The following is a 26,831-nucleotide window of genomic DNA, read 5'->3' on the forward strand; positions in this document are numbered from 1 at the left end:
GAAGTATCTAAACGTTTTATATAAATTAAAGGACGCGATTAAATTTGCTTCATATATCATGCTGGGTTCTTAGAAGGACGTGTCCACAACTAGATTTCGGCTAATCAGGTACCTTGCAGATTAAAATCGGTCACTGGCGTCATAACCTGGTTACCCAAAGATGGTAATGGCCCGCCCTAATAACTGAAGTATCTAAACGTTTTATATAAATTAAAGAACGCGATTAAATTTGCTTCATACATCTTGCGGAGTTCTTAGAGACCGGGATAGAGACATCATATAGTGTTCCTAAAAAGGCATACCTTTAGCCGCCTCGGCTTAGAGGTCGGGATAGACATCTGCAGGTAGATTTAGAAAGAAGAGTGTAACGCTCGCCACAGAACACACGCTAGGAAAATTATATTTAGTTTATATTTAATGCCATACTGTGTGTGTAGTTGGATGTTATAAAGATATATAAACATAGTTATAAACACATATTGTTCCAGAGTTAATTGATCTATTTAAAAGTACACAACGTGAAGTTCGAGACGAAGGGAAGCTGTGACACAGGAAAAGTGTCACCATAGTAGGTGGAAGCTTCTTCTAGCAATTTCCTCCAGGGTCGAAATCCTGGTCACGATGTGACACTATCCAGGTTGAACGATATGACACTATGGACTGCTTCACACAAGTACATAAAATAAAAAAGAATCTGGCCCCTATAAGTATCTTAAAAAATATTTAACTAAATTGTAAATAATTTATTATCTGACCAAGAGTTAAAATGTGGGTCAACATATTTAAGATGACTTAACTAAATTGTAAATAATTTATTATCTGACTAAGAGTTAAAATGTGGGTCAACATAATATAAATTACCCCCATTAGAAATAGTGAAATATATATGACAACGCGGTAAATAATCTTATGTACTTGATATATATATTATATCATATGATATATATATATATATATATCCTACTAAAGCGTGTAATGAGGTCTGTCATTGAGTCATTGATTTCGATTCCTCGGCTGTACGTGACAAGGAGTTGGGTCGCCTGTACAACCTCGTGGGTTTTCTCCAGGTCCCCCGGTCCGCGCAATAACCTAGTTTGTGTCGAGTGGACGTTAAACCCCATTTTTTTCCCTCCCTCTCTCTCTCTCTCTCTCTCTCTCTCTCTCTCAATGTGTGACGGAGTTGCTATGTCCGTGTTGTGCTCAACAAGTCAGAAATAACATACTATAACTTTTATATGCGGACCTTTACCGAACAGTTGGTGGGTGTACATTCGATGTCTGACAAATCTAAGTTAATCCCTGTACAGTCTTGTTTGATTGCGCAACGTTTTCTGCGTTAAAAATCTTTTGGTTCCACAATAAATCAAACACCGCATAAAAGTGAAATTTTGGCACAGCGTTAGAGCCTACACCTTTGCTTAGAAGCTTGGTTCTTTCTTGTCAGCCCGATTGTGCTGGTGGGGGCATTCGTCCAGTCCCTGACTGGTTTTTAAACTAGGCAGTTTCCTCGGAAATACTTCTCTGTGATATCGCTCTGTGAAGGAGCATACTTTAATTCTTATAATTAGTTAGCAAAATTCAAATGTGTCAATCATGACTAGAATATAAAAACAGTACTCGAGATTAATATCAGAACGAAAGGGAATATCATTATGACCTACTATAAAAACCCAAAAGTGTAACAGTTGACGGAGGCTATCCAAAATGAATGTTTCTTAAAGAATCTGACATTCATTATTGTTAGTAAAGTCGGGCGTGGTTGAAGGGTGCAAAAAGATAAAAAAGAAATTGGGGGAAAATAAAATTACAGTTATAAAATGTGTGTTCCAACTACAGACTAGCCTGTTTGAGAGAGTAAAACTAATATAAGAAAACAAGAACAACAATACACTACAATACGAACGCCAACTCTCTTTCTGTATACTCCCAGCAGGGCCGTAACTAGCTTAGAGCAACGAGGGGGCAAGTGTTCTCAGGGGTACTGTAAAATTGACGGACAATGTATATTTATGGTCGACAACTTTTTCACAGTGAGGGCGAAACTTTTGGCAGCCCCCCCCCCCTCTGCGCCCGCTAGTTACGGGCCGGACTCCCAGGTTAAATTGTTATACTTATCTCAAGTCTGTATCTCTGTTGACCTTGATACACCATACCTCTATAAACTTTTATCATTACGTCTTATATAATAGTTTACTTAAAATAGGATTTCCTTCACTGGGATAGTCTTCAAAATGACCCACTTAGCAATTGGCCTACACAGTGAAAAACAATATGTCATTTCTAATTCGCCATGTTGCATATATATAAATTTTCACAATACATTGCGGTGAGTTATACACTGAAAATAGTGGAACGTTGACTTAAATAAATGTTTAAATAGTTTACACCCATGAATTTAAATTAAATATTATACCTAAATACAGGTTTAAATTCCAGTAAAATTCAAAGTGATGTAAAATAAGATTTTATTATTAACTATTAGACACAAAATGGTGTTAAAGCAATAAAACGGTGTTTTTCCAAGTAAAAAAACGTTTACTGTTTGAAATAATCAGTGGTCAAGTGTTGGTTTGGTGTAACTCGAGTGTAAATGTTTTAAAATCATAAGCTGTGGTGTAACGTTTACGCCATTTATAGTTTTTAATTGCACTTATTTTTAACAGTGTATATCTAAATTTCTGATTCCCTATCAAGTCATTTGCTGTCAGCATATTATCACTGAGGCATAATAAAAAGATGTCGTAAGTTTTTGAAATTATATGATTACTTTCTTTCAATTATAAGTTTATATGCATTAAATAATATTGATCAAATTTGATGACGTTCTCATTTGTATATGTATATATTTCTACATGGGATAATAGTTTACGTCTGTGGATAAAGACCGGTGTTGAAATAACCAATTGAACTTTCAGTAGTTCTGGGAAGGGTAAGGGGGCGATAAATTTTGGGCTATGTGGAACATGCTATATCTAGGTGCGATGGTATATTTTTTGAAACTATTGAGCTTAATGGTTATGAAGTAATGAAGATCAGAATGTTTCAGTACTGTTGAAAATCGCATTTGAGAGGGGGCGCACAATTTCTAAAAGCATGACGAGAGCGCCATGGGACTCATCTATAGCGCCCCCTTCACTTAGCACGTGCTGTAGCCTATCACCTCACGCGCTAACGACGAACAGACGTCTGCCAAATGTCGACATTTAAGGATTTCATTCCAATCTCATTAATTTATCGTGGGCTAATTAATCACCTTCCGTATATAAATTTATAATCCGTTTCTATTTTATAGGTGCATTTGTTGTTTTTTTTTATTTTTTTTAGATTTATTTTGTTTTATATAGCCTATGTATGCTTTGTTTGTATTGTTTGACTGAATTTGTGCCCGAGTAAAATTTTTGTACTTTTATTTTTCACCATGTTTTCAGCTGGAAAAATATGACAGAGGTAACTTCTTTAACTTAAAAATGCTAAGTGTTTCAATTTTCACTCAGAGGCCATTCTCATGTGAAACTATGGTGAAATGTCGGATACCTATCGTGATTTTCCGGCGTGCTTTCCCCTTAGTCGTTCGGATGGTAATAATAAGAAACAAGAGTAATTAACCTGGGTGGGGCAGGAAAATAGGACGTTAAACCTCATTTCATTTCATTCTGAACCATAAAACGTAATGCAAATTTCAGCTTTGTTTTTGTCGGTTACAATCGACTTTCTGTCAACAGTTTGCGTTACCTACAAAGATGATGTCAATGTTGAGATATAATCGATTGTGTGTTCCTGTGTCGCCATATAGAAACCCCAAATAACCCCTAAAATTAGTACGGTAAGCAAACCGGTTTAATCATTCCAAAAAAATATAATCGTATAGAGGTTGTCCCATTACTAATCAAAGAGGCATAGCTCCATTTATTTTTTACGATTTATAATATATCTTAAATTTACCTACAGTTCTGCTTTATTACAGAGACAGAGGCTTTCCACCAGTTCCAGAACGTGATCTGAAAAATCTTAGTTTGGATACGAGAGCTGTTTCGGCTAGACCCCGGAAACACATTGGAAAAGAGACGACCCCATTAGTTCCTCCAATATGTCATGCCTCAACGTATCGTATTGAAAAAATTGACGATTTTCTTGATGTCATAACAGAGGTGGGTCGCTCCTGCTGGATTCTGTAAAACATAATTGTAAATTGTGAGACATATTTATGATAGCACTGTAAAACAATTCTTTCATTTTAACCCTAACAGACCCGACTCGTTATTTTACGGTCTATGAAGTGTGCATGGATGAAAATGCTTTCTGTATGTCAAGCATCAACGCCGGACGAGAGCAGAGGCGGATTTAGGTATGGGCTTTAGGGCCATGGCCCAGGGGTCACCACAAGCAGGAGGGCCTCCAAAGTGAGATGGTATTTAATTAAAGGAGATCTATAATTCCTGTGTAAACTTTCGATAAGTGGGAGTGTCAGACTACAGAATAATTCCCGTGAATCCGTTCCGAATTCTATGGCTCCTGCATTTTATGTGATCTGGAATTATACCCACTGTATTCAGATATGGTATCATCTATTAAATATTAGTTACACATTGTTATTAAGCCCAAACTCTCCAGTTAGGGATTATTACAAAAATATATATATCTATGAAGGTCAAAGAAAACATCTTGGTTTTTTTATACTTAATGTAACATTATTACATTATTATGGCCTTTTGCATATTTGTGATAACCTTGGAACATGTAAGTCCAAAAAAATCTCTCGTCATTAAAATAAAAAGTCGAAAGGGTTGGGTCAAATTTTGGGCAACTGATATCAACAATCATGACAATGTGCATGTTGTTTCATGTTCTGTTCCAAGTTTTCTGCAAAGAGGAGGGAAGTCTGGAACAGAATGTCACAGAAAGCCGAATATCGATAGGGCTCCTCCTCTCATGAGATCAATGCTTAACACCAAGAGTAATCTGTTAATAGCTGTAGCCTCTATGACATTAAAAAGGTTTTTGGGAAAGGGGTGGTCGATAAGAGGTTTGGAAAGTGGTTTAGCGGGAGGGGTATAAATATTCTAATTCTGAGGCCTAAACATTGACAGAGTTTGTCCTTCTGAAGGTCGCGAAACACTGAATGATGATGGTATGATTCATGCTCACAGATTTGGGGACACAGGGAAAGGAGTTGGTCACAGGGCCCAGAGCTATCCAGTCCGCCCCTGACTGGAGGTTGTATCAACTATTTTAATTAGTCGACCAGAGAAGCTAGTTGACCAGTGACAACCATCACCTATAATTGCTATAAAGTGTGGCAATATTTAATGAGCTGAACATGCTATTTAGATATTTTCTTTTTGATTTTCCCTTTATCTTAAAATGCAGGGAGGCCAGATCTATTCACGACTTGGTAATTTTACAACTGAAGCTGTAGAATGTGCAATTAATGCTTTAGAAGAAGGGGCAGGAAGTTTGGTATTTGGCAGTGGAATGGCGGCTATCTCAACTGTATTCATTTGCCACTTGAACTCTGGTGATCACGTAGTATGTATTTATGTTTTGATTCATCATATTGTATGAAATAGGAAATTCTATAATATACATATTACCAAAGCGCCATGTTTCTAATAAACAGCATTAGTAGTAGCTTCACTGGGACATCAGTTTTAGGTTTTATTGTATGGATTGTAATATCAATGAAAACACTCAATAATCTTATATAACAATATGATAATTTGTTGGATGTACCATACCACAAAATTCTTGATAATACTTATTCTATTGGGCTCATGGCAAACAATATCTGATAAGAGGGAATTATGAAATTAATTTATATCCAGCTCCCACAAACATGTATTCAAAATAACTGCCAGTTGATCTAGACATAAATAATAATCAAAGATAGTTGTTAATTTCATTTGTAAAATTTTAGCTCAGATTAATTTGAAACTTTGGTAGAAATTTAACAGAACTTACAGAAGCAGATTAAATCGAAATAAACAAGGAAATCATATACATTAATTCCTCATCATGGCAAGAGTTACCCCCCTTGACACATCATGACACCTGCCAGTTAATAGGATAATTTCCTCAGAGGCAGCATAGCTGCCCGTCATTAGTGACAAGATGACACCCTAACAGGGTGACCCCTGGGGGTTGAGGGGCCTGAGGGTCCTCCCTCCTAAAAAAAAAGTGAGTTATAATAGTCATATACTTAATTCTAAGCAGTTAGTGTTGATCTAGATTAGTAATCTGAATAAAGTTATTGCAAATCATATTTCCGAATAGTGCAGAATTTGTTTCTTCAGGAATATACTTCGAGAAATATATATTATTTTTTTTATCACCCAATCCCTGGGCCCTAGACATTTGCCACTGTTGCCCTCTCCATGATCGTCAATGAGTAGGTTATACTCTAATAATAATGTATAACAATGTAAACTCATCAAATGAGATGTGGTATCAGGTGTTAACCGAGCGATAGTTTGGAACTGGGGGGTTGGATGGCTGAATGGTTAGCGTGCGCGCGCTGTATCATACAGTCTGCCATTGAGTCGACTGGCGTGGTTTCGAATCCCCGGTTGTACGTGACAAGGAGTAGGGTCGCCTGTCCAACCTCGTGGGTTTTCTCAGGGTCCTCCGGTTTCCTCCCACTGCTAAAGACCCCTACGTGCAAGTGAATTATGTAAATAAAATTAAACCATATGTCAGTCCCGAAATGACCTAGTTTGTGTCGAGTGGACCTTAAACCCCATTTTTCTCTCTCTCTCGTTTGGAACTGGGGTTGATAGAATAATTGTAAGACAAGATTTACTACATCAACACGTCCAATAATACAATATGTCAGTACAAACAAATGAGGAGAATAAGGTCTTAATTTACAGAGAAAGATTTACAAGATGTGTCCAATAGAGCAATGCAATATTTGTTTTCGATTCACTGAAGCTTTACTAACACAGCTATAGAAAATTTTGTTTGCAAATGCTGCAGTAGTAGGTAACAATTGCCACCCATGTAATGTACTTAACAGCTAGGAGTTATTTTGTCTCAGTCTTGTAAATAATTTTGATATAGTAAATGTCTTGTCAGTCACAATTACAATGCCTGCTTGTTTATTTATTTAGATAAAAAACCTAACAACTTTTGTTGTAATTTAATATGTTATAAATATCAACATGTATATATTTTAATTACCATTAAAACATTCTTTAATTTAGATCTATCAGAATCCAATGTACAGTAATACAGTGACTTTATTATATGACTTTAAAGAAAAGTATGGGATTGAACTAACAGCCATTCCAGCAGGATGCAACGTAGAGGAATACCAAAAAAATGTTAAACCAAACACAAAGGTCTGTATTGGCTACAATCTGAAGATTTAATGCTATAACAGATCTAGAGTAGCCGTCTCCAACCTCCCCCAGTCAACTCACTTGTAGAATTTGGTTTACTTTATATATCAGTATTCAACCTGATAATTGAACAGGCACTCAGTTTCTGTTGAAAAATTCTAATCAAAGATTTAAAGTTAGCATTTGTGTGAAATTGCCTAATATCATTATTCAATAATTAAAACAGTTCATGAACTCGCTACTAATGTGTAGAATGATACACTCTTTAAAAGGGTAGGAGCCATCTAATTATTTTTTCATATTGTTACACCACAGTTTATATCAGCATGATGTTCTGCCAGAAGGAGTTCTTTCTTACTCATGCAAGCGTATTCCAAATGTATAAATTCCTAATCATTCACATATAAGCTTTCCAATAGTTCACCACAATACACAGCCCAGTGTACCAATATAGAAGAGTACAGAAGTTCATGGGATCTGAACACCAAAGTTAATGCACAAGTTTATTGCATAGTTATTAATTAAAAATAATTCTTTGACAAGTGGAGATCGAAACCGGAATCAACATTGAAATTAATCAGTGGGAATTTATATCTTGAATCCATGAAAGATAAATGTACTCGATATTATGTATTTTTAGCCTAAAATTCTGAAACTTTTGACCAAATTGGGAGGCGTGACATGTGTAACATCCTCTAAAGTTGTCATTTTTTGTTGTATAGATGTTTATTGGAGAAACACCATGTAATCCAAGTATGACGATTCTGAATTTAGAAGAATTTGGTAAACTGGGACAAAAACTTGGAATTCTGACCATGGTAGATTCAACGTTTGGAAGTTGTTACCTTCAACAACCAATTAAGCATGGCGTTGATCTTTCAGTTCATAGTTGGTAAGTTCATTTTGACTTTTATAAAACATGGCATTTGGAGACGGATTGATAACCTTTAGTCCAGTATGGCTTCAGGATAGTATAGATTAGTGTATTTTACACCTAAAATGGTCCAATAGTGTCTTTTTTTCTGCCAAGACATCTATTCATTCCGTGCTATAAAGCCTACTAACTGGTAGGTAGGTAGTAGGGGGTTTACATTCGCTTCCACCTTAGGTGATATCACAGACAAGTCCTACTAACTGTTAAATAAAGACTATTAATATTTTGAAGCTCACTTGAGACCAACAAAGTCAATAAAGACAGGTATACACCAGGTAGAGTCATGGGCATCACACATGGGGGAGTGGGGCCCTAACTCCTATTTATTTACAACAATTATTAGGATTAGTTAAGATTCTATCTGTTTAAAACCTGTACATATCCCAATATGCATACGGCACCCCCTGACTTAAACATGATAAGCAATGCATTGGTGTGATGTTTTAGTTTAACCTCATAAAATATGTCAAAACAGTGTTTATGGGGGTGCCCCCCCTCCCCCCACACACACACACACTCTCCCGATCGTGCTACATCGGCTGCTGCGCAGCCTGATGCCTCCGGCGTCACAGATTGTCAACATTTTATATAATTTCATTTGCGGACCCCCCAATATATATTTCACGGCTACGCCTCTGGGTAGAGTGGTATGATGAAAATTTTGCTAACTTATATATTCATCGAATTCCAACTGTCAAGGGGTCTTTTACGTGCATGCTATGAATAAAAATATTGTTTTAAAAAAAAAATCCTGTACCAATTATATGGGAAACCAGGATGGAAAAACTGAGGACCTTTCTTGGTCAACACTAAGATTAAACCCGGGATCTCCTGGTTTATGAGCCACTGAACCACTGTGTCGTTTTATGAAGTAACACATTTGAAATTATTTCACTTTCTTTTTTTCCATCTTGAAGTACCAAGTACATTGGTGGACATAGTGATTTAATTGCTGGATGTGTCACCACAAGAACTGTAGAACAATGGAAAAAGCTCAAGAAATGGCAGACAAATTTAGGAGGAATTTTGGTAATAAATTTTAATAGCTCATATGTTTCATTAGTTTGTTCTGGCATTGAATCCTGGTATGGGATGAGAAGAATGTATGCCTAGTTGATTGAATGATACGGAAAACTATGTACACATTGGTGTGCAATGTAAAAATTTTGGAAATTCCACTCTCTCATTGCACACGTAGCCATAGATATGAAAATTATCGTATGACTCAATTTGACCGAAGATTTTAAACCCCATTCCATTCACATCTCACTCAGTTTCACAGTTTGTTTTATAAAGTCGGAATATGACTTAAAGTAGCTAAGTCTCTAACTCAATATCATCCAAAATCTTCAACATTGAAAACACGATTTATTTGTCAAATTAAATCAACATTTTTGTTGTGATCTTACCGGAAAAAGATGGGCTTTTGATATCCAATATGTAAGACAAAATAAACATTGTACCATAATGCGCTTCAGCCCCAATTGTAACAAGAGACTTGAGGGACGAGGTTAGACACATTGCACCAAATCAAACAGCGTATGTAGACTGGAATAACCAGACGCTAGAAATTTGCACTCGATTGAGACTGCTGGCTTATTTCGCCGAACATAACTGATTTGAAATTGGAGTAAAAACGGAAACCATTGAATGTAAATCAGTTTATATACATTCATATTACAGTATTATATGCGTTGCGACCCACTTTTGTCAATTTCTAGGTCCCAAATGTTAGCGATTTAGCTCCTTTAACACAGTAACTTATAGAACACTCAAAATATTTCTATTTTACAGTCTTTTTGCTGGTGGTCTGTTCCCTTTTTAATTTTTTTTTTTTTTTTTTTTTTTTTTTAAATTCTTAAGTTTTAAGATTTTTTGATACTCCCAGATTGAAAGAGAGAGAGAGAAATGGGGTTTAATGTCCACTCGACACAAACTAGGTCATTTTGGGACTAACATGGTTTAATTTTATTTCAAAAATTCACTTGCGCATAGGGGTCTTTAGCAGTGGGAGGAAACCGGAGGACCCGGAGAAAACCCACGAGGTTGGACAGGCAACCCTACTCCTTGTCACGTACAACCAGGGATTCGAAACCACGCCAATTGACTCAATGACAGGCTTTATGATACATTGCGCACTTACTAAAAATTCGGCCATCCAACCCCTGCTCCCAGATTGAAATGGGGACATAAGTTTTGTTACCTTCCTGTACATCAAGGAGATAAAGTTATCAAACAATGAGTTTCAATGTATTTTTTATAATCATTTAAGGAGTAATCGTCCTTGATCAACCTAACAACCATGTGGATGCCCGGAGGCTCAAGGTCTCATCCAAGCGACAAAACCTTCATGGACTGTTTGTATGACTTAGCTGCTATGGGCATATGTGTTGTTGTCTCTTGTCTGGCAAACTATCTTTAAACAATGGCTGATGGACATATTTTCTTCTTCCTGGCACTCTATCTTTCAAACTATTAATTGAAATAAGAAATTTAATGTATATCTACATTGTATTTTCTCATTCCAGTCTCCACATGATGCCAGTTTACTTCTCAGAGGAGTTAAAACTTTACCAGTAAGGATGGAGAGACACAGTTTGAATGCTATGAAAATTGCAGAATATTTAGAGAAACATCCCAAGGTATACTGGTCGATCACATTTCTTTGGTATTTAAAAATGTGGCTATTGCAGTAGAAAGAGTATTCAACCAAATAAATAATGTTTCATCTTTACTTAGGGGGTCTGAATTAGGGAAAGCCCCAGACATTTTGGTTAACTTTGTGAAATATTATACAAGTGCACTTCATGTATAATTATTAAATAGTTACTTGGATATTGAATATAAAGTTGAATCTTGTTGGCTGTTAATATTTCTACAATTAATCAATATAAATTACAACACAAAATTAATGTAACAATGAGTTAACAATCTTGGTTTATATGGGAATTTACATAAAAGTTTTGACTCCAATAGTCCAAATACAGGTACATAAAGTTTAGCCTGTAGACATAAATTGCAATTTAGATAAATCAAAAGTGTAAAGAATATTGGAGACAGGTGATTAAGGAAATATATGATGAAGTTGCTGGTGGATATATGTTATCTAGCTTGTCAAGCTATCTTTAAAATGAAATTCTTAAAGGTTGAGTCTGTTTTTTACCCTGGTCTACCATCACATCCACATCATGAAATAGCTAAGAAACAGATGAAATCATTTGGTGGAATGATCAGGTGTGATGTAAAGGGTGGTGAACAAGAGGCCAAAACAGTTGCAGAGGTAATTAACCAGTTTGTTACTCAATCTTACCACAACTTAAAATGAAACTCCTTCCTGTGATTATTCATTCGGCATACACTGATCCGTTATAAATGTTTCTCGTAGAAATTAAAGACTTCTGTAAAGACAGTGTATGTCCAAATGTCTTTTTATAGATACGTTTTAAAGATTTCTCACTGTGATTTTGTTTGCGGTATAGGTTGGATGTACACTTCTTGAACTTGTTTAAGGGACAATCTTACTTTTTGTCCCAATATGAAATGAAATGGAGTTACACAGGACCTATGTTTCTTGCACCACTGATATGGTGAAACCCTGCCCAAAAATTGAGGGGAACAAACCCTAGACAATATGCCTTGATAACTAACAGTATATTTCTTTTTCTGTTCCATTCTGTTTAGGATATCAATGATAACTCTGTGCATGTTTAGATGAATATTCAATGGTTGTATGAAGGGTATTGAAGAAATCTCTCCATGTATTTTGGTGTAGGTCAAAGATTTTTCAGCAGCTTATATATGGTTCTGTCTACTAATGTTACTTGTGGAGTAGTTATAGTTTGGAACATTAGTCATTGCTACCAAGTAAAGCAATTTTATTTTAAAGCCCTTCTTCTATGACTGAATATTTTTGGCACTATTTTTTCAGTCGCTGAAGTTGATTCAATTGGCTGTTTCTCTTGGTGGAGTGGAAAGTATAATAGAACAACCTTACTTAATGACACATGGTCGTTACCTATTTACTGAAGAAGAACAAAGGGAATCTAATATTCTCCCTAATGCATTAAGGTTAAGGTAAACCACATTTCCACATCTCTTGGGCTAATAATGAAAACTATCTCATACTATATTTTATAAACAATTTATTTGCATCTTTTATAATATTAGTATATAAAAATAAGCATGAACATTACATGCATAACAATATATATTTGAGATTTTTTGAATGATAAATGCATTAATAATTAACAGGCCTAATATATCCTGTAGATTCAAAAGGTGTCAGCAAGAGAAAACTTGGTAATAATAACTTATGTACTAATGTTCTGTAGCACACTGAAAATGCCCACATTATCTCTTTATTTATGAACTCTGGAACTACGTTTTTATAAAACTTATTTTGTATGGGAGGGAGAATTCAGTTTAGATCTCATCAGACTAGGTGGCTACATGAAGAGTTCCATTTAGACTGTACTCTGGTAAGGATATAAAACAGAGAATCGTTCACATGAAGGATATAGACAGATGGTTCAAGTAGAACACGTCTTCCCAACACTGCATTTTGAGAAATGATAACACTACTCTACTACCCTGTTGCCATTTCATGGAGAAGATAGTGTTATGAGACTATTAACAGACCCAGGCACAATATACTGTGAGCCTTTTCAGCAAATTATAATGACAACCTTTTGAAATGGTAACATTTGAATATTACTAGTACTTATTTGGAAAATTTACAATTTATGTTTTACCTTTGTATATAAACAAATGCTTGATCTTATTTTTTTTGTAGTATTGGTTTAGAAGATGCTGATGATATTATCCAAGATTTTAACCAAGCCTTAGAAAAAATAACTGTGTAATATAATTAAATTTCCATGTAATATATACTGAGATGTAATGAAAACGTGCCACTAATTTGACTGGAAATGCTGGCGAGACATAATGCAGCTCAAATGTGATTTTTGGACATTTACAGACACAAGAACAATAGCCCACGGAGGACATAACAACTTTACTTTGCAGTGAAATGTAGGCACAGGGAGTAACCATCAAAAGTCAGTAACAATATGGAGTCAAAATTGGTACAATGTAAGGCTGTCTGGCACAGTGCTGTCACCAACAAACAGTGTCAGCAATCGGCGCCGTGTGGACTCCTCACAGTAGTATACATTTCTGTCCAGGCTTTGTCAGATCTTTAGTTGACCATGTCTGCTGGCAACTATTGGCCAGTCTTATGATGGTACATGTAGTTTGATGGCATTCAAACCTTTAGGTAACAGAACTTGATTTAAGTGTTCAGGTGTCACAAAACTGTACTGACCATAGCTTTTTAAAACCACATTTTATACAGCACCCATCCATAGAAGTGATGCATTTTTATTGTGTCTCTGTATATTTACATGCTAAAAGTAAACCCAAAACCATGTATATCGTCATACGCATTTTATATTTATATAATTTTTTCAAATGTATATTAGGACTGAAAAGGTACTTAAATTAGGCACAGATGTTGGGCTATGAGCACACGTCTGCACATGTATAATCAGCTTCAGTCCATTAAACAAAGGCTACTTTCTAATGTCAAACCACTCAACATATATTATTGATCAGCATCAATTATCTTGCTTAAACTAATTTCCCATGAACAACCATTGTTTAACATACACTAAATATATATGTTTTATAGTTATTTCACACTCAACATGTACTTGAGTACTGTAACATAATCTATTTACTGTGTGAAGCTTTACAAATACATTTGTTATGGCTAAAACTAGAGAAACTTTAATAAAGTACTAATTTTAAAAAATTTCAAAAACACATAATTATTTTGATGTAAAATGAGACATAGTAAAATAAAGATATACAAAATGAGTGTTGCCTGTCAAATTTAATTCAAAATACAAATTTTTGAACCTTGTCTATAGATCTTTTTACAGTTTTAAGACAATATAATATGATATTTATAGATAATGGGGCAGTTAGGATTCTCTGTTAGAATGTACCTGGGATTCTGCAAGACCAGTTCCCACCTTTAAGGAGTTGATCCAGTAGACCAGATAAGGAAAGTGAATAGTTCTTCAGACAGGACAAAAATTTGAGATCTGCCAATGTACATGTACACAATTATGGTGGCATGTCAAAGAACCATTGGCTGCTGGAGTTGTAGATATTGCAAAGAAAATCATAGAAGGAAAGATTAATACCCAAATGTTGGACTATTTATAACTATATTTCCTTTAAATAATTAATAGCTGTACGTGTACTTCATTATTATAAATAAATATTAGTATGCTAACAGTGTTGTTTTATGAGGCTTGGCTTAGATATGAAATATGTATATTCAATAATTGCATAAATAATGAACTCTTTAAAATCTATCCAAGATAAATATATACCATCTAGTATCTACTAACCATACATATCTTTGCTTAATTTTTCTAGCTTGATACTAATTGATTAATTAATCTTAGTATTTTGATTTGTTGAAATATATCAAGTACAGACTTTACAGTTTTCCTGCCATTCATAACCTGATAAAACTATATAATAAGCATTGAACAAGTGTTGCGTGGCTTTGGCTGGAGGCCTGACAGTTTATTTAATAACAATACAGGGCGAGACTCCATGATTTTCATAGATGATCTAGACAAGTCACTTGTTGCAGGCCTATTAATGACTTGCATTGCATTTCAATTGCTAAATATAAATCAATTAAATATTTATTTGACATAAAGCCAGTGTTCATAACAAGATGTCCCCCGAATCAGTCCCTAAATAAATAGATGACACATCAATTACTTGCAAATTTATCTTTTTATAAAGCATCTAGCAATCAAATTGTTTATCAAATACTATGAAACTGTGTTGTGTTTTTTATGTATATATACCAAGTTTCCCTCATGCCCCCTCAAGTAGAACCAGACTTATCGAATAGAAGCAGAATTATTGTATTCTTAAGTCTCTGCAAGTCAAACTGCTTATTTCTGTTTAGCAAAGCAGAAAATGCTCATTGTCAATCTCAGTCAAGACATTCACACATTTATAACAAACATTTGAACATTCTAGCTCAATTAGAAGCAGAGTTATTGTTTTCCAATGAGACAGACATACCCACTTTATTTTAGTTGTTGGGGAACAATAAAATTGCTATGAAAGCAGGTTTTTGTTTGATATACTAATTTATTTGCTGAACAAAATATAGGATTGCATTAATAAATATATTTAATACCTTAATGTAAAAAAAAATGTTTAATGCATGGTCACCCTTTTCATTATCCAACCATTGTTCTCTTCCTTCCCCGCATTCTAATCTCTTCAAGTTTTTTCATCACATCTTCAGCACCTGTTTTGTTATTGTCTTTATATGTATCAAGAATAACCTGAAACAAAGCCTCTGTGTTGGGATGTGTACTAAGGAAAGCTCTCTCTAAAACATACAAATCCACACCCTTATCTTCAGCCACACTATCGAAATAACTCAGACCAAAATCAATTAATATAATACGACTATTTTCTCCATATCCTTTTATTAACATATTAGATGTTGTCAAATCACCATGTATGATGTTATTAGAATGTAATCTACCAAGAACTTCTCCAATTTGTTTAGCAAGAGAAAGAAGATTTTTAACATCATCTTTTTCTTGTAACGTTCTTGTGTATTCTCTAACTGTCACTGAATCGAGTATTCTTTCCATGATAATACATCTACTCTCAATATCTACCATGTACAATGCAGGACATTCAATACCTGAAAAAGATAAATGTGAAATGATCGAGTCAAAAATAAATAAGTTGATTGGAATTAAAGAATGATGATGTCCCAGGAGCAGATTTAAATAAAGTCTCTAGTTCACATAGTTAAATCTTCAATTACTGAAGCCATAGTAAAAGATAAACTGTCTTGGTCTCGTATGGAATGAAATGAGTTTTAAAGTCAGGAAATTTTTGCCAGACAGCAGCACTACAGCCTACTCTTATTTTGAATTCCAACTGTCAAGGGTACTTGTACACATGTATCCTTTTATCATCTTCACAAGGCCTATCACTAAGATTGCTGAAGGCTATGGGCTAAATACTCATTTGTTTGCAGACGACACCCAACTTTATATTGAATTTGACACAGACTCTCAACATTCTATGATACAAAATATAGAACTTTGTCTCACAGAAATTCTTGCGTGGATGACAGAACATTTCTTGAAATTAAATCCAAGTAAAACAGAACTGCTAGTAATTGGAACCAAACAACAACTTCGAAAAATTGATCAAACATTAGTTAATTTTGATAAAGAAATAATTTCAGGAACCCATAAAGCTCGAAATATTGGTGCTATATTAGACTCGAATCTATCGTTTCAAGATCACACACAAAGTATTTGCTCCACTGCCTTCTATCATATACATCGAATTGGAAAGATCCAACACTATCTCAAATATGAAAATAAAGAAAAACTCATTCACGCATTCATCTCAACTAAACTAGATTACCACAATGGTTTACTATACGGTTTACCAGACTATCAGGTTAACAAACTACAACATGTTCAAAATTCAGCAGCTCAACTCCTCACTAAAACTAGAAAACATCAACACATCTCCCCTGTATTGCAATCTTTCCATTGGCTTCCAATTCAGCAAAGAGTTAAGTTCAAGTTTCTCCTCTTCGTCTTCAAAGCGTTAAACGGCCAGGCTCCATCTTATATAAAACGTCTGGTAGAACCCTATACTACCAGCAGAAATCTCTGTTCTCAGAAAAAACATCTTCCAAACTCTCCAGCCATTAACTTACAACTTGGAAAACGTGCGTTTTCTTATGCTGGTCCTTTTCTATGGAATAGACTACCCCAATCAATGAAACAATTACCATCTGTGGGCCATTTTAAATCTCAACTCAAAACATTCTTATTTCAAAACCCTGATCTGTAAATAATCAGTGAATATAAACACCAACAGGGCCTTAGAAACTGTTTTCTTCAGTATTAACGCGCTTTAATGATGATATTACCTATGAACAAGTTTATCATGAGTTCAATTTTTCAAGACAGGTACATTTAGTTTTTAATAAATCTCCTATTTCAGGTTTTTGTTATGGCTTCAAATGTTATGTAAATTATTATTTGCCTTGGTCGTTTATTCACATCACAAGCCCATAATCTACTCACTGGGTCAGCGGATGGCTGAGATATTGAATGGATTAGAACAATTGATGCAATATTGTAACAATGGAGGCAACCCTGTCTTGTCAAAACTTCAAACACCGATAACTTATATCAAGAATGGCCAGCTCTTACATAATGCATCTTTCCTAGTCTGCTCATTTTTTTTTTATTTTATGAAATGTCAATGGCCCAGATACGCAGTTGCCAGTACTATGCCAGTTGCCAGTGGCAGTAGGGTTGCGAATTATTTTATACAACTACTTGAACTACCGTATTAACTATTAAACTATTATTAATTATAATTAATTATTTAATACTAACCACTCAGTAGGGTTGCGAATTATTTTATACAACTACTTGAACTACCGTATTAACTATTAAACTATTATTAATTATAATTAATTATTTAATACTAACCACTCATCCGACATCTCAGTAAAGCTCTTGCTTCAGCTTTTATTCTTTGTGTTGTAAGAGATTTATCTAATGCAGGATGTCTATATGACTTTGTGAATCGTTCCTTTACAATGCACGGTTTCCCATAAAACTCCGACGAATACAATTTTCCTTCAGCTCCTTGCTTCATCAATACTCTTTCCATCTTGAAAAATCGAAAGTAGTAGGACCACGTGCCAGGGGCGGCTATTAAATTAATCTCTTGTTTATGTTATCAAATCATATTATAATCTTTTAAACGGTAGAAAATTCTATAATTCTTACAAAAGATATTACTAAGCTTAAATTCTTTTTAAGACAGTAACCTATTTTTCATAAACTTGCCATAAATTCGAGCCATTTTATCATATTTAATGAAGCCAAAATTAATGCCCCCTTTTTTATCTCTATGAATGAAAGGATCGATCTGTCTTGTTCTTTTTTGTTAAAAATAAAACTTTTACGAACTCCGAAAGTTTAGACTGAAGGGTGTAGAGTTGGCTTCGTTTGACTGTTATTAATAATACCCTATATGACTATCGGCATTTTCCTAATAATCATTTACAATAAATAAATTCTAGTTTGCGACGAACATTATAAATCAGAGTTGTGTCCCCTGAAAGAAATCTTTCATCGACATTCAGTTTTTGTTAATGAACCATTATTGCACTCAAAGTTGACAACGACCTTACAGGATTTGCAATGCTGTCGAAAGGCTCAAGCCAAGAACTGACAAGTGATGCGAATGACAGCAATAGATGTACATTATATTACTTTCCAACGTCATTTTCATCACAAAAGGTGCAAAAATTACAATATAGGGCCTACAATAGTCTATAGGCAACATGTAATTTAGTATAACATTAGCAGTTCACATACGCACCTTCAAGTTGACATATATATGTATACATATTTTTTTCCATACTGTTACTATAGTATTAGATCTACTATACATTATAAAATGATTGATGGTAAAATTTACATTCTACAATAATTTACATGTGACAGTACTAGTGCTATCTGAACTTCATTCTGTTGGTTTCAATATAAAAACCATAGCTTGAGGAAAATAATAGGCAGAAAATATGGCCCAAACATGTAACGGTAACTTAAAAGTGTAACATAAAAACGCAAAATGATGAAGTTTGTAATACACAAGACTTGAAAACGACAAAAGCAACCACTGTAGCTTCAATGTGATAAACCCCGCCCCCTCGTTTTATCAATGAGTGTCAGTAATTCCATGTGACGATAAGATAAGACTTTACTAGTAGGCTTGTACACCTCATTTGGCCAAAACAAATAATACTGGTAGTCTACCTGTGTTTACAGTTACTTGACTACAAAAAATATAGTTGGTCGATCGAAAGTGCTTATTCTTTTCTAAATTTTTTTCTATTTTCATGGGGTTGCAGGGTAGGATTGGATAGATAGATCTAACTGCTGAACTGATAATCTTTTAATAACCTACATTGACAGTTGCATTCTAAAGCCTTTGTGACGTCATTTTAAATATGTAAAGTGTTTATTTATTTGTTTCATAGAATTTCTAGCCTAATTACTGAGTCTGATTTCAACATTTATAAATACCAAAATTTCAGTGTCAGAAGAAAAGCATGGCAAGACATATTCATAAGACCTGAGAAATGAGAAAAAAAGGTTATAGGGTCAGCGACTTCAGCTAAAATAAAATGTTGTCGATTGAGTAACCGTAAACACAGGTATCTTTGGGGTTTTTTGCCTTAGAAAATGAAATGAAATGAAATGGGGTTTAACGTCCTACTGTTCTGCTCCGAACTGGGCTAATGAAGACGGGCACACGCCATACACTGTGCTATGAGGGAAATTTTGCCCTGACAGCGGCACTGCGGCCTACTCTTATATCGAATTCCAACTGCCAAGGGATCTTTTATGTGCATGCCAATGTATACACGGGACCTCGGTTTTTTCGTGCCATCCGAACGACTCGATAGCTGTCCTTGTCAGGCCCTCCGTTCTGCATCACTGACGGGAACCACGCTGGAAAATCTGGATGAACTTTCTCGGCCAATGCAGGGATTGAACACCCAACCTCCAGGCTACCGAGCCAGCGTCTTACCCACTTAGCCTCCGTGGCCCCTTTTTGCTTTAGAGGTGCATCATCTAAATACAAACAAGACAAAACAAAGCTATTTCACACACAATATGACTGAATCGAGATCCCGGGCAAAAGCTTAACTTATATTATTTTTTATACATAGGTGTATATTATATTATATTATATTGATATTCATTATTAATTTTCATTATTTAAATTTCAGGTTTTATTAGCACTTTTTGAAAAAGATGTAAAATTTAAGCCAAAGCTAGTCAGTCTGTTTCATGGTCAGCATATGGAACCTTGGTATGTAAAATTGAATCCAAGTGGTGTTCATGTTCCAGTTTTAGTTCATGATAAAAATGTTATCAGTAATCCAGAAGATATTATAAATTACATAGACAGGACTTTTGATGAAGGTAAATATGACCACGTTTATACAGATATTTTCCACAGGTTTATGAAAGATATATTTGTAAATAAAGACAAATAAATTGATTGGAGAACATATCCAAACTACCAGAATAAATATGTTGTATCTTTCAAAATGAAAGCAGAGGTTACATAGAAAGTGTGTTAAGTTATTCAGTTGGGAGGTCTCATGTACAAATTGCTGAAATGAAATGAAATGAAATGAAATTTAACGTCCTACTGTTCTGCTCCTAACCTGGGCTAATGAAGACGGGCATACGCCATACAGTGTGCTATGACGGAAATTTTGCCCGGGCAGCGGCGCTATGGCCTACTCTTATATCGAATTCCAACTGCCAAGGGATCTTTTACGTGCACGCCAATGTGTACACGGGACCTCGGTTTTTCGTTCCATCCAAACGACTAGACAGCATTCCATCCTGCATCACTGACAAGGGGAAACCACGCCGGAAAATCTGAATGAACTTTCTTGGCCAATGCAGGGATCGAACACCCGACCTCCAGGCTAGCGAACCAGCGTCTTACCCACTTAGCCACGTGATCCCCTGAAATGAAATGAAATGGGGTTTAACGTCCTACTGTTCTGTACTGACTAGGTTAATGAAGATGGGCATACACCATACAGTGTGCTATGAGGTAAGTTTTGCCCGGACAGTGGCGCTACAGCCTGTTCTTCTTTCGAATTCAACTGTTAAGGGTTCTTTTATATGCACTCCTATGTGTGCTATCGAGGTATATTGTTTTACTGCAATTGAATTGGTCAATTCTTTGAAAGCAGTAATTTTACTTTTAGTTAATTGATTTTCATTAGCCTATAGCAATTTGACTGGTTGATCATTAGAAACACAATAAAGTTATTTCTAATGAATGGAATTTATTCAACGTAGAATATAACTTTAATAATACAGTCATTCGTATAATTTCAACTCCATCTGGAAATATTTTATTAGCATATCTGTTTCTTAATTTTAATATAGAATAAAAAGAAGCCCAAATGAAAAATTTATGATTATAATAAAGTGTTGGGTGTGAAAAACCTCTTACAAGGACAATGAAAATATAGAAGAAGCAACAGAATTAATCAATTCTTTGCTGTTATAATATATACGTTCTGTATCAAAACAGGAACCACATTGATATGTAACGGATGTAGTTTCATGTGAGTCCCATTCGCAATGAATCAACCCTCCTACAACACAGGGACACCTGGTCAAGATTCATCAGCTAATTGAATAATTTATTTACGTCAATAATATCTTTATGTTTTTAAGGTCCATGCCTAGTTCCATCTTCGGACACAGAATTAGGACAGTCGGTGGCAGCAGTGAGATATCAGTTAAATAATATTCCTGTGGATGTCATTACATATGGAATCATATTCCATCCTTATCTGTCTGATTCTGGGTGTAGAATACCCTTTGCTGTACAGCGTAGTATGAGAGGTAAATAATCTGAAGTCGGAAAAATATATTTTGTAATATTTCTTTTAAGTTGGAGTAAATATTTGAGCTCCTGTACTCCCTATTCTTGTCCCCCGCCTTTTGAAGAAACCAGTGGACTATTAAAATGGGTTCTTCTGTCAAAATGGGTTCTTCCGTCTGTCTGTCTGTCCGTCACACTTTTTGGGACACAATAACTGTCCTTTTAATTGAGCTAGAATGTTCAAACTTGGTGTAGGTGTTTATTAGGTCAATGCCTTGACGGAGTTCGAAGATGAGCATTTTCTGCTTAGGGTAAGCAGAGATAAGCAATTTGATTGGTTGATGCTTTGGGACACAATAACTTTAGTTCTAATTAAGTGAGAATGATGAAATTTGGTGTATAGTTTTATTACATCAATACCCTAACTAAGTTCGATAATGAGCATTTTCTGCTCAGGGTAAGCAGAGCGATAAGCAATTTGATTGGTCGAGACTTTGGAACACAATAACTCTCGTTCTAATTGAGCTAGAATGTTCACACTTGGCGTAGGTGTTTATTAGGTGAATGCCTTGATGGAGTTCGAAGATGTGAATTTTCTGCTTAGGGTGAGCAGAGATAAGTAATTTGATTGGTTGATGCTGGGACACGATAACTTTAGTTATAATTTAGTCAGAGTGAGGACATTTGGTGTATAGTTTTATCACATCAATACCTTATGACTAAGTTCGATAATGAGCACTTTCTGCTCAGGGTGAGCAGAGCAATAAGCAATTTGATTGGCCAAGACTTTGGAACACAGTAACTCTCCTTCTAATTGATATAGAATGCTCAAACTTGGTGTAGGAATTCATTAGGTGAATGCCTTGATCTAGTTCGATGATAAACATTGTCTGCTTATGGTAAGCAGAGATAAGCAATCTGATTGGTTGATGCTTTGGGGCATGATAACTTTGGTTATAATTAAGTGAGAGTGATGAAACTCCGAGTATAGATTCATTATATCATTACCTTGACTAAGTTCGATGACGAGGATTTTCTTCTTAGGCTAAGGAGGGATAAACAATGATTGTTCAAGACTTTGGAACGCTAATGCTAAGCAGAGCTAAGCAATTTCATAGGTCAATGCTTTAGGACAAAATAACTTTGATTCTATCTGATAGAGAATGATGAAACTTAGTGTATAGTTGATAATCAGTTTGATAATTTTGAAAAAAATAAATGTGCGATAAATTAAAATGTGTCATCTATTTATTTTTGGAATTTTGGTGGGGGACATCAGCTTCACTGTTGGCTTGTTAAGACCACAATCATTTTTTTCCAGAGAATTTTGCCCGTAGATTGAGATATTTAACACATAAAGCTACTAAACACCCTGATTTGAGAGATGGCTATTTAGCCAAAAGTCAGACAGCAGCCCAGAAGTATGATGTAATTACAGATGAAGAAAAAGTTAAAGGGCAACTTGAACAATTGGAAACTATTTTGGAAGAAATTGAAGCGATGATGCAGTCTGTTCAAGATTGTGAGTATTTCTCCTATTCATTAATCATCTATGGCAGGGGTGTGAAACATGCGGCCCGCCAAGGGTTTAAATGTGGCCCTTGGAACAAATTTCAACAAACTCTCGTGTTGATAATCCTTAGAAACTAGCAGTGGAAATCATTTATTATTGTTTTCCGGTTTCAGTAATACTCTGACTTCTGTACTGTATGTCATAGATATATATAGTTGAATGTAATAAAAGAGAATGTTGTGTTCAATATTATATCTTGGCAAATTGAAAACCAGTCTAAAAAATTACCAGTATCAAGGATGTTTTGCTTTGTTTTTAGAATTCAGTAATGTTCAAAAAACGTTTCACTTTGTTTTTATACGCCCACATTTTCATATGGACGTATATTGTCTTTGCTCCTGTCCGTCCACAATTGTTTGTGGACACTCTACAAGTCACAATTTTTATCCGATTTCAACGAAACTTGAAGGTTTATCTCCCTAAGATCTTGATTCCTTTCGATATTGGCATGTATCGGACCGTAAATTCATGGATTATGGCCCTTGATTGAACGAAAAATCGCGTTTTTAGCTTGTGGACCCTCTAGAGGTCACAATTTTTATCTGATTTTGTTGAAATTTGAAATGTAAGTTTATAACCCAAAGATCTTGGTTCCTATGGAGATCACAATTTTATTCCGATTTAAAAAAACGTTTGAATATATCACCGTTCCACCTTCCTGATGGTTGAGTTCAAATTTCGTGATAATCGGACCAAAACTGCCGGACAAAATGGCCGCCCCTCAAATGCAAACAGTGTAAAAATATGGTATATCAAGGTTGTGGACCCACCAACTCACTGGAATAGGGGCAGTTAGTTACACTTCTCTTTGACAAGTTCTTAGTACATATTTTGTTATTTTATTTTTTGGTTCAGATGCACTGTTATTTAACACAGGCGGGTAAAAAAAACGTGCTTGAATTATTTTCTTCTCCTGGATCTTCAAGGTATCTTCTAAGCCAGATAAATTTTATATTTGTTTTAAGTCAGCCCTGTAAATGCTCTAACAGAAATCCTATTTTATTTCAGCTGATTCATATTCTAATCCAGATGTTTGGTTATTTGGACCTCATTTTACCGCTGCAGACATTACTTTCTCCTGTCTGCTTAACCGTTTGGTTCTTCTTGGTCTCGAAACTCGTTATTTCCCAAGTTATAAATGTCCAAACATAGATCGGTACTACCGACAACTACAGCGACGTTCCACGTACAGAGTTATTCAAAAAGAAGTCGCAAACATGAGACTAACTTTAGTATGGGAAGATCTGAAAGCTATATCGCCTTACATGGTCGGTGCTACAGGAATAATTTTAACTGGTCTGATCGCATATTGGTTTTTAAAGAAATTGAAAAATTAATAAAGACTGAACAGCCAGTGTCAAATACCTTAGATATTGGAAAGTGCAATATCACCAGTTAGTTAACCGTTGTATAAATATTTATTGACAATAAATACTTGAAGTGTTTAAATCATAACAGAGTATTTCCACATTATAGTCATTTTGAGTAAAAGGTATTTAAAATATGCCATATACCACATTTTGGTAACAATTTCAAAATGTGATGGTCGCATTACCGCAGTATGGACAGAAACTAACATTGATAAATTCTTATGTAGATCTGATTATCTCATTTTGATGGGATTGGTGTATACTGTGTTTTAACCTCTTCGCATCCTTATTTTAGATACACTTGTAATGTATACTGTTTAATTGTATATTGCTTCCAGTTATATCTTACAATAAATAGCATAATACCATTGGTTATTATTTTATTCATTAAATATGGTCAATTTGTCAGCCAAGTGATTATGTGAGTTATTGCCATTGCCTTGGAAGCCTTGCAGTGGACAAATGAAATGATTTCTAACTGTAGAAAACTTTCAATATGTAGGCCTGTATTATACTTTTATGTTGAATAACTTTCAATACTTGTCACTGTAAGGGTTAAAAACCAAAATTGGTCTTATTTACATCTTATCTGCTCATCAAAAGAATATCAATCCACGATTCATTTTAATACCTAGTGAGTGGACAGGAAAATGCACCTAATATAAATTAGTTTCCAGAAATTAATATATTGTAATCCCAGATTATATCACATTCCAGGGGCGGATGCAGGAATTTTTGCAGGAGGGGGTTTGCCAGGTTCCTGAGACAATGTATCCCCCTCCTCCCGCATGGACTCTATTGTCATTTTGACGTATATACATACACATTGAGCTTTTTAAACAAAGAAATTCAACACCTCGTTTGACGTCAATTTTTATTATGAATGAATACAATGACATTGTGATTCAATTTCATGGATGCAAAGCATTAATTGTGATATCAAATAATGTCTATATGACTATATCATTATCTCGTGCTTTGAGTGCCCATCCTGTCCCACATCTGACAATAAAGGTTCTCCCCCCCCCCCCCCCTCTGGATCCGCCCCTGCATTCAGCAGATTTCTGTCGTGTCCACATTTTACCATTGGATCTTTCCTTCACATAATTAAATTGTCCTATGCCCTATGCAAGTACTAAACTTGGGTATTTAGTACATTTTAATTTTAATAGTTTGCTTGTACATAGGAGAATTTAGCAATAGTTAGGCAGATGACGCTATACCTTTTCACTTACAGATATAAGTCTGTGATTAAATTTTAAAACCATGATACTAGTCTCAATGACAAACCTTATCATTTGCAGTGCACATGTTAGACCACTAGATGATCATCAAACAGCCTTATTAGATGTGTAGTTTTGATATATTATATGGTATATCATATGATAATTGTCCTGCTGTGATTATAATTAGGACTAGGGTAATATTATTATTGTATAGTGTCAGATATGTATCTGATAAAAAAAAAAACAACCTGTTATGGCAAGTCTGTGTCAGACATTCTCAGTGACAGGTGGCTTATTTCCAGGTGTCACACATTAGTCTGTTTACATTTCATTTGAGAATAAGACCAATAGGTGTTAGTTCATATATGGTATTTACCAGGGCTAGGATAATAGTAATCAAATGTAATCATTACATTTTTATACGCCAACATTTTCATGTGAACGTATATTGTCGTTGCCCCTGTCTGTTCATCCACAGTTTTGTTTGTGGTCACTTCTTATCCAATTGTGACGAAAATTGAAATATAGGTTGATCTCGGTTCCTTTTGATATTGACATGTATTGGATTGAAACTTCATGGATTATGGCCCCTGATTATGACCCCCAACTAATCAGCATTGAACTGTTCCACTGATTAAAAGATGTAATTAATGTAATGATTATTGTTAAAATAGCTGATTCATTATATATTACAGTTTGCTTTCTTTAACATCAAATGTATAAATTTAGGGACTGTATTTAAAATGTACGTATTCATTTGCAATGTATTATTACGATCACTGTACATTCCCTCTTCAAGTTCACTATCATTCAGACAAAATATTAATTAATTTTTACTTATTGTCCCCCGCCTTTTGA

At 35.0% G+C, this 26,831-nt stretch overlaps 3 protein-coding genes across 4 annotated transcripts; 2 read left to right on the forward strand and 1 right to left on the reverse strand.

Annotated features, from left to right (window-relative positions):
- Positions 1 to 2,670: 2,670 nt before the first annotated feature.
- LOC126817021 (L-methionine gamma-lyase) lies at positions 2,671 to 14,149 on the forward strand. 2 transcript variants are annotated; one of them, XM_050543831.1, is made up of 10 exons: positions 2,671 to 2,741; positions 3,965 to 4,148; positions 5,368 to 5,526; positions 7,200 to 7,337; positions 8,060 to 8,229; positions 9,189 to 9,300; positions 10,800 to 10,913; positions 11,417 to 11,551; positions 12,200 to 12,345; positions 13,064 to 14,149. In XM_050543831.1, exons 1-10 carry the CDS (start codon positions 2,737 to 2,739, stop codon positions 13,131 to 13,133), a joined length of 1,233 nt encoding a protein of 410 aa, XP_050399788.1. In that variant the 5' UTR covers positions 2,671 to 2,736; the 3' UTR covers positions 13,134 to 14,149. The 2 variants fall into 2 exon arrangements, with proteins under 2 accessions (XP_050399788.1, XP_050399789.1); XM_050543832.1 differs by lacking the exons at positions 2,671 to 2,741; positions 3,965 to 4,148; positions 5,368 to 5,526 and adding an exon at positions 6,059 to 6,174.
- A 140-nt stretch (positions 14,150 to 14,289) lies between these two features.
- Positions 14,290 to 18,105, reverse strand: LOC126817022 (EKC/KEOPS complex subunit TP53RK). Its single transcript, XM_050543833.1, has 2 exons — positions 17,856 to 18,105; positions 14,290 to 16,027 (listed from the first exon to the last, which is right to left on the reverse strand). Exons 1-2 carry the CDS (start codon positions 18,037 to 18,039, stop codon positions 15,549 to 15,551), a joined length of 663 nt encoding a protein of 220 aa, XP_050399790.1. The 5' UTR covers positions 18,040 to 18,105; the 3' UTR covers positions 14,290 to 15,548.
- A 379-nt stretch (positions 18,106 to 18,484) lies between these two features.
- Positions 18,485 to 25,126, forward strand: LOC126817020 (ganglioside-induced differentiation-associated protein 1). The gene is made up of 5 exons (XM_050543830.2): positions 18,485 to 18,674; positions 20,174 to 20,369; positions 21,654 to 21,824; positions 23,126 to 23,326; positions 24,386 to 25,126. The coding sequence occupies exons 1-5, from the start codon at positions 18,576 to 18,578 to the stop codon at positions 24,712 to 24,714; spliced, it is 996 nt and encodes a 331-aa protein (XP_050399787.1). The 5' UTR covers positions 18,485 to 18,575; the 3' UTR covers positions 24,715 to 25,126.
- Positions 25,127 to 26,831: the final 1,705 nt, after the last annotated feature.

This window comes from Patella vulgata, chromosome 3 (assembly GCF_932274485.2).
Source record: "Patella vulgata chromosome 3, xgPatVulg1.2, whole genome shotgun sequence".
Lineage (NCBI taxonomy): Eukaryota > Metazoa > Mollusca > Gastropoda > Patellidae > Patella > Patella vulgata.

What these genes read in the sequence shown, in the direction of transcription:
- LOC126817020 (XM_050543830.2), top strand. Translation starts at nt 18,576, where the DNA reads ATGCTGTCGAAAGGCTCAAGCCAAGAACTGACAAGTGATGCGAATGAC. An exon ending in TGTACAGCGTAGTATGAGAG is followed by an intron (nt 21,825 to 23,125) that starts GTAAATAATCTG and finishes ATTTTTTTCCAG; the next exon opens with AGAATTTTGCCCGTAGATTG. An exon ending in GATGCAGTCTGTTCAAGATT is followed by an intron (nt 23,327 to 24,385) that starts GTGAGTATTTCT and finishes ATTTTATTTCAG; the next exon opens with CTGATTCATATTCTAATCCA.
- LOC126817022 (XM_050543833.1), bottom strand. Translation starts at nt 18,039, where the DNA reads ATGGAAAGAGTATTGATGAAGCAAGGAGCTGAAGGAAAATTGTATTCG. An exon ending in ACTGAGATGTCGGATGAGTG is followed by an intron (nt 16,028 to 17,855) that starts GTTAGTATTAAA and finishes TATCTTTTTCAG; the next exon opens with GTATTGAATGTCCTGCATTG.
- LOC126817021 (XM_050543831.1), top strand. An exon ending in ATTTAGAGAAACATCCCAAG is followed by an intron (nt 10,914 to 11,416) that starts GTATACTGGTCG and finishes AAATTCTTAAAG; the next exon opens with GTTGAGTCTGTTTTTTACCC. An exon ending in CCTAATGCATTAAGGTTAAG is followed by an intron (nt 12,346 to 13,063) that starts GTAAACCACATT and finishes TTTTTTTTGTAG; the next exon opens with TATTGGTTTAGAAGATGCTG.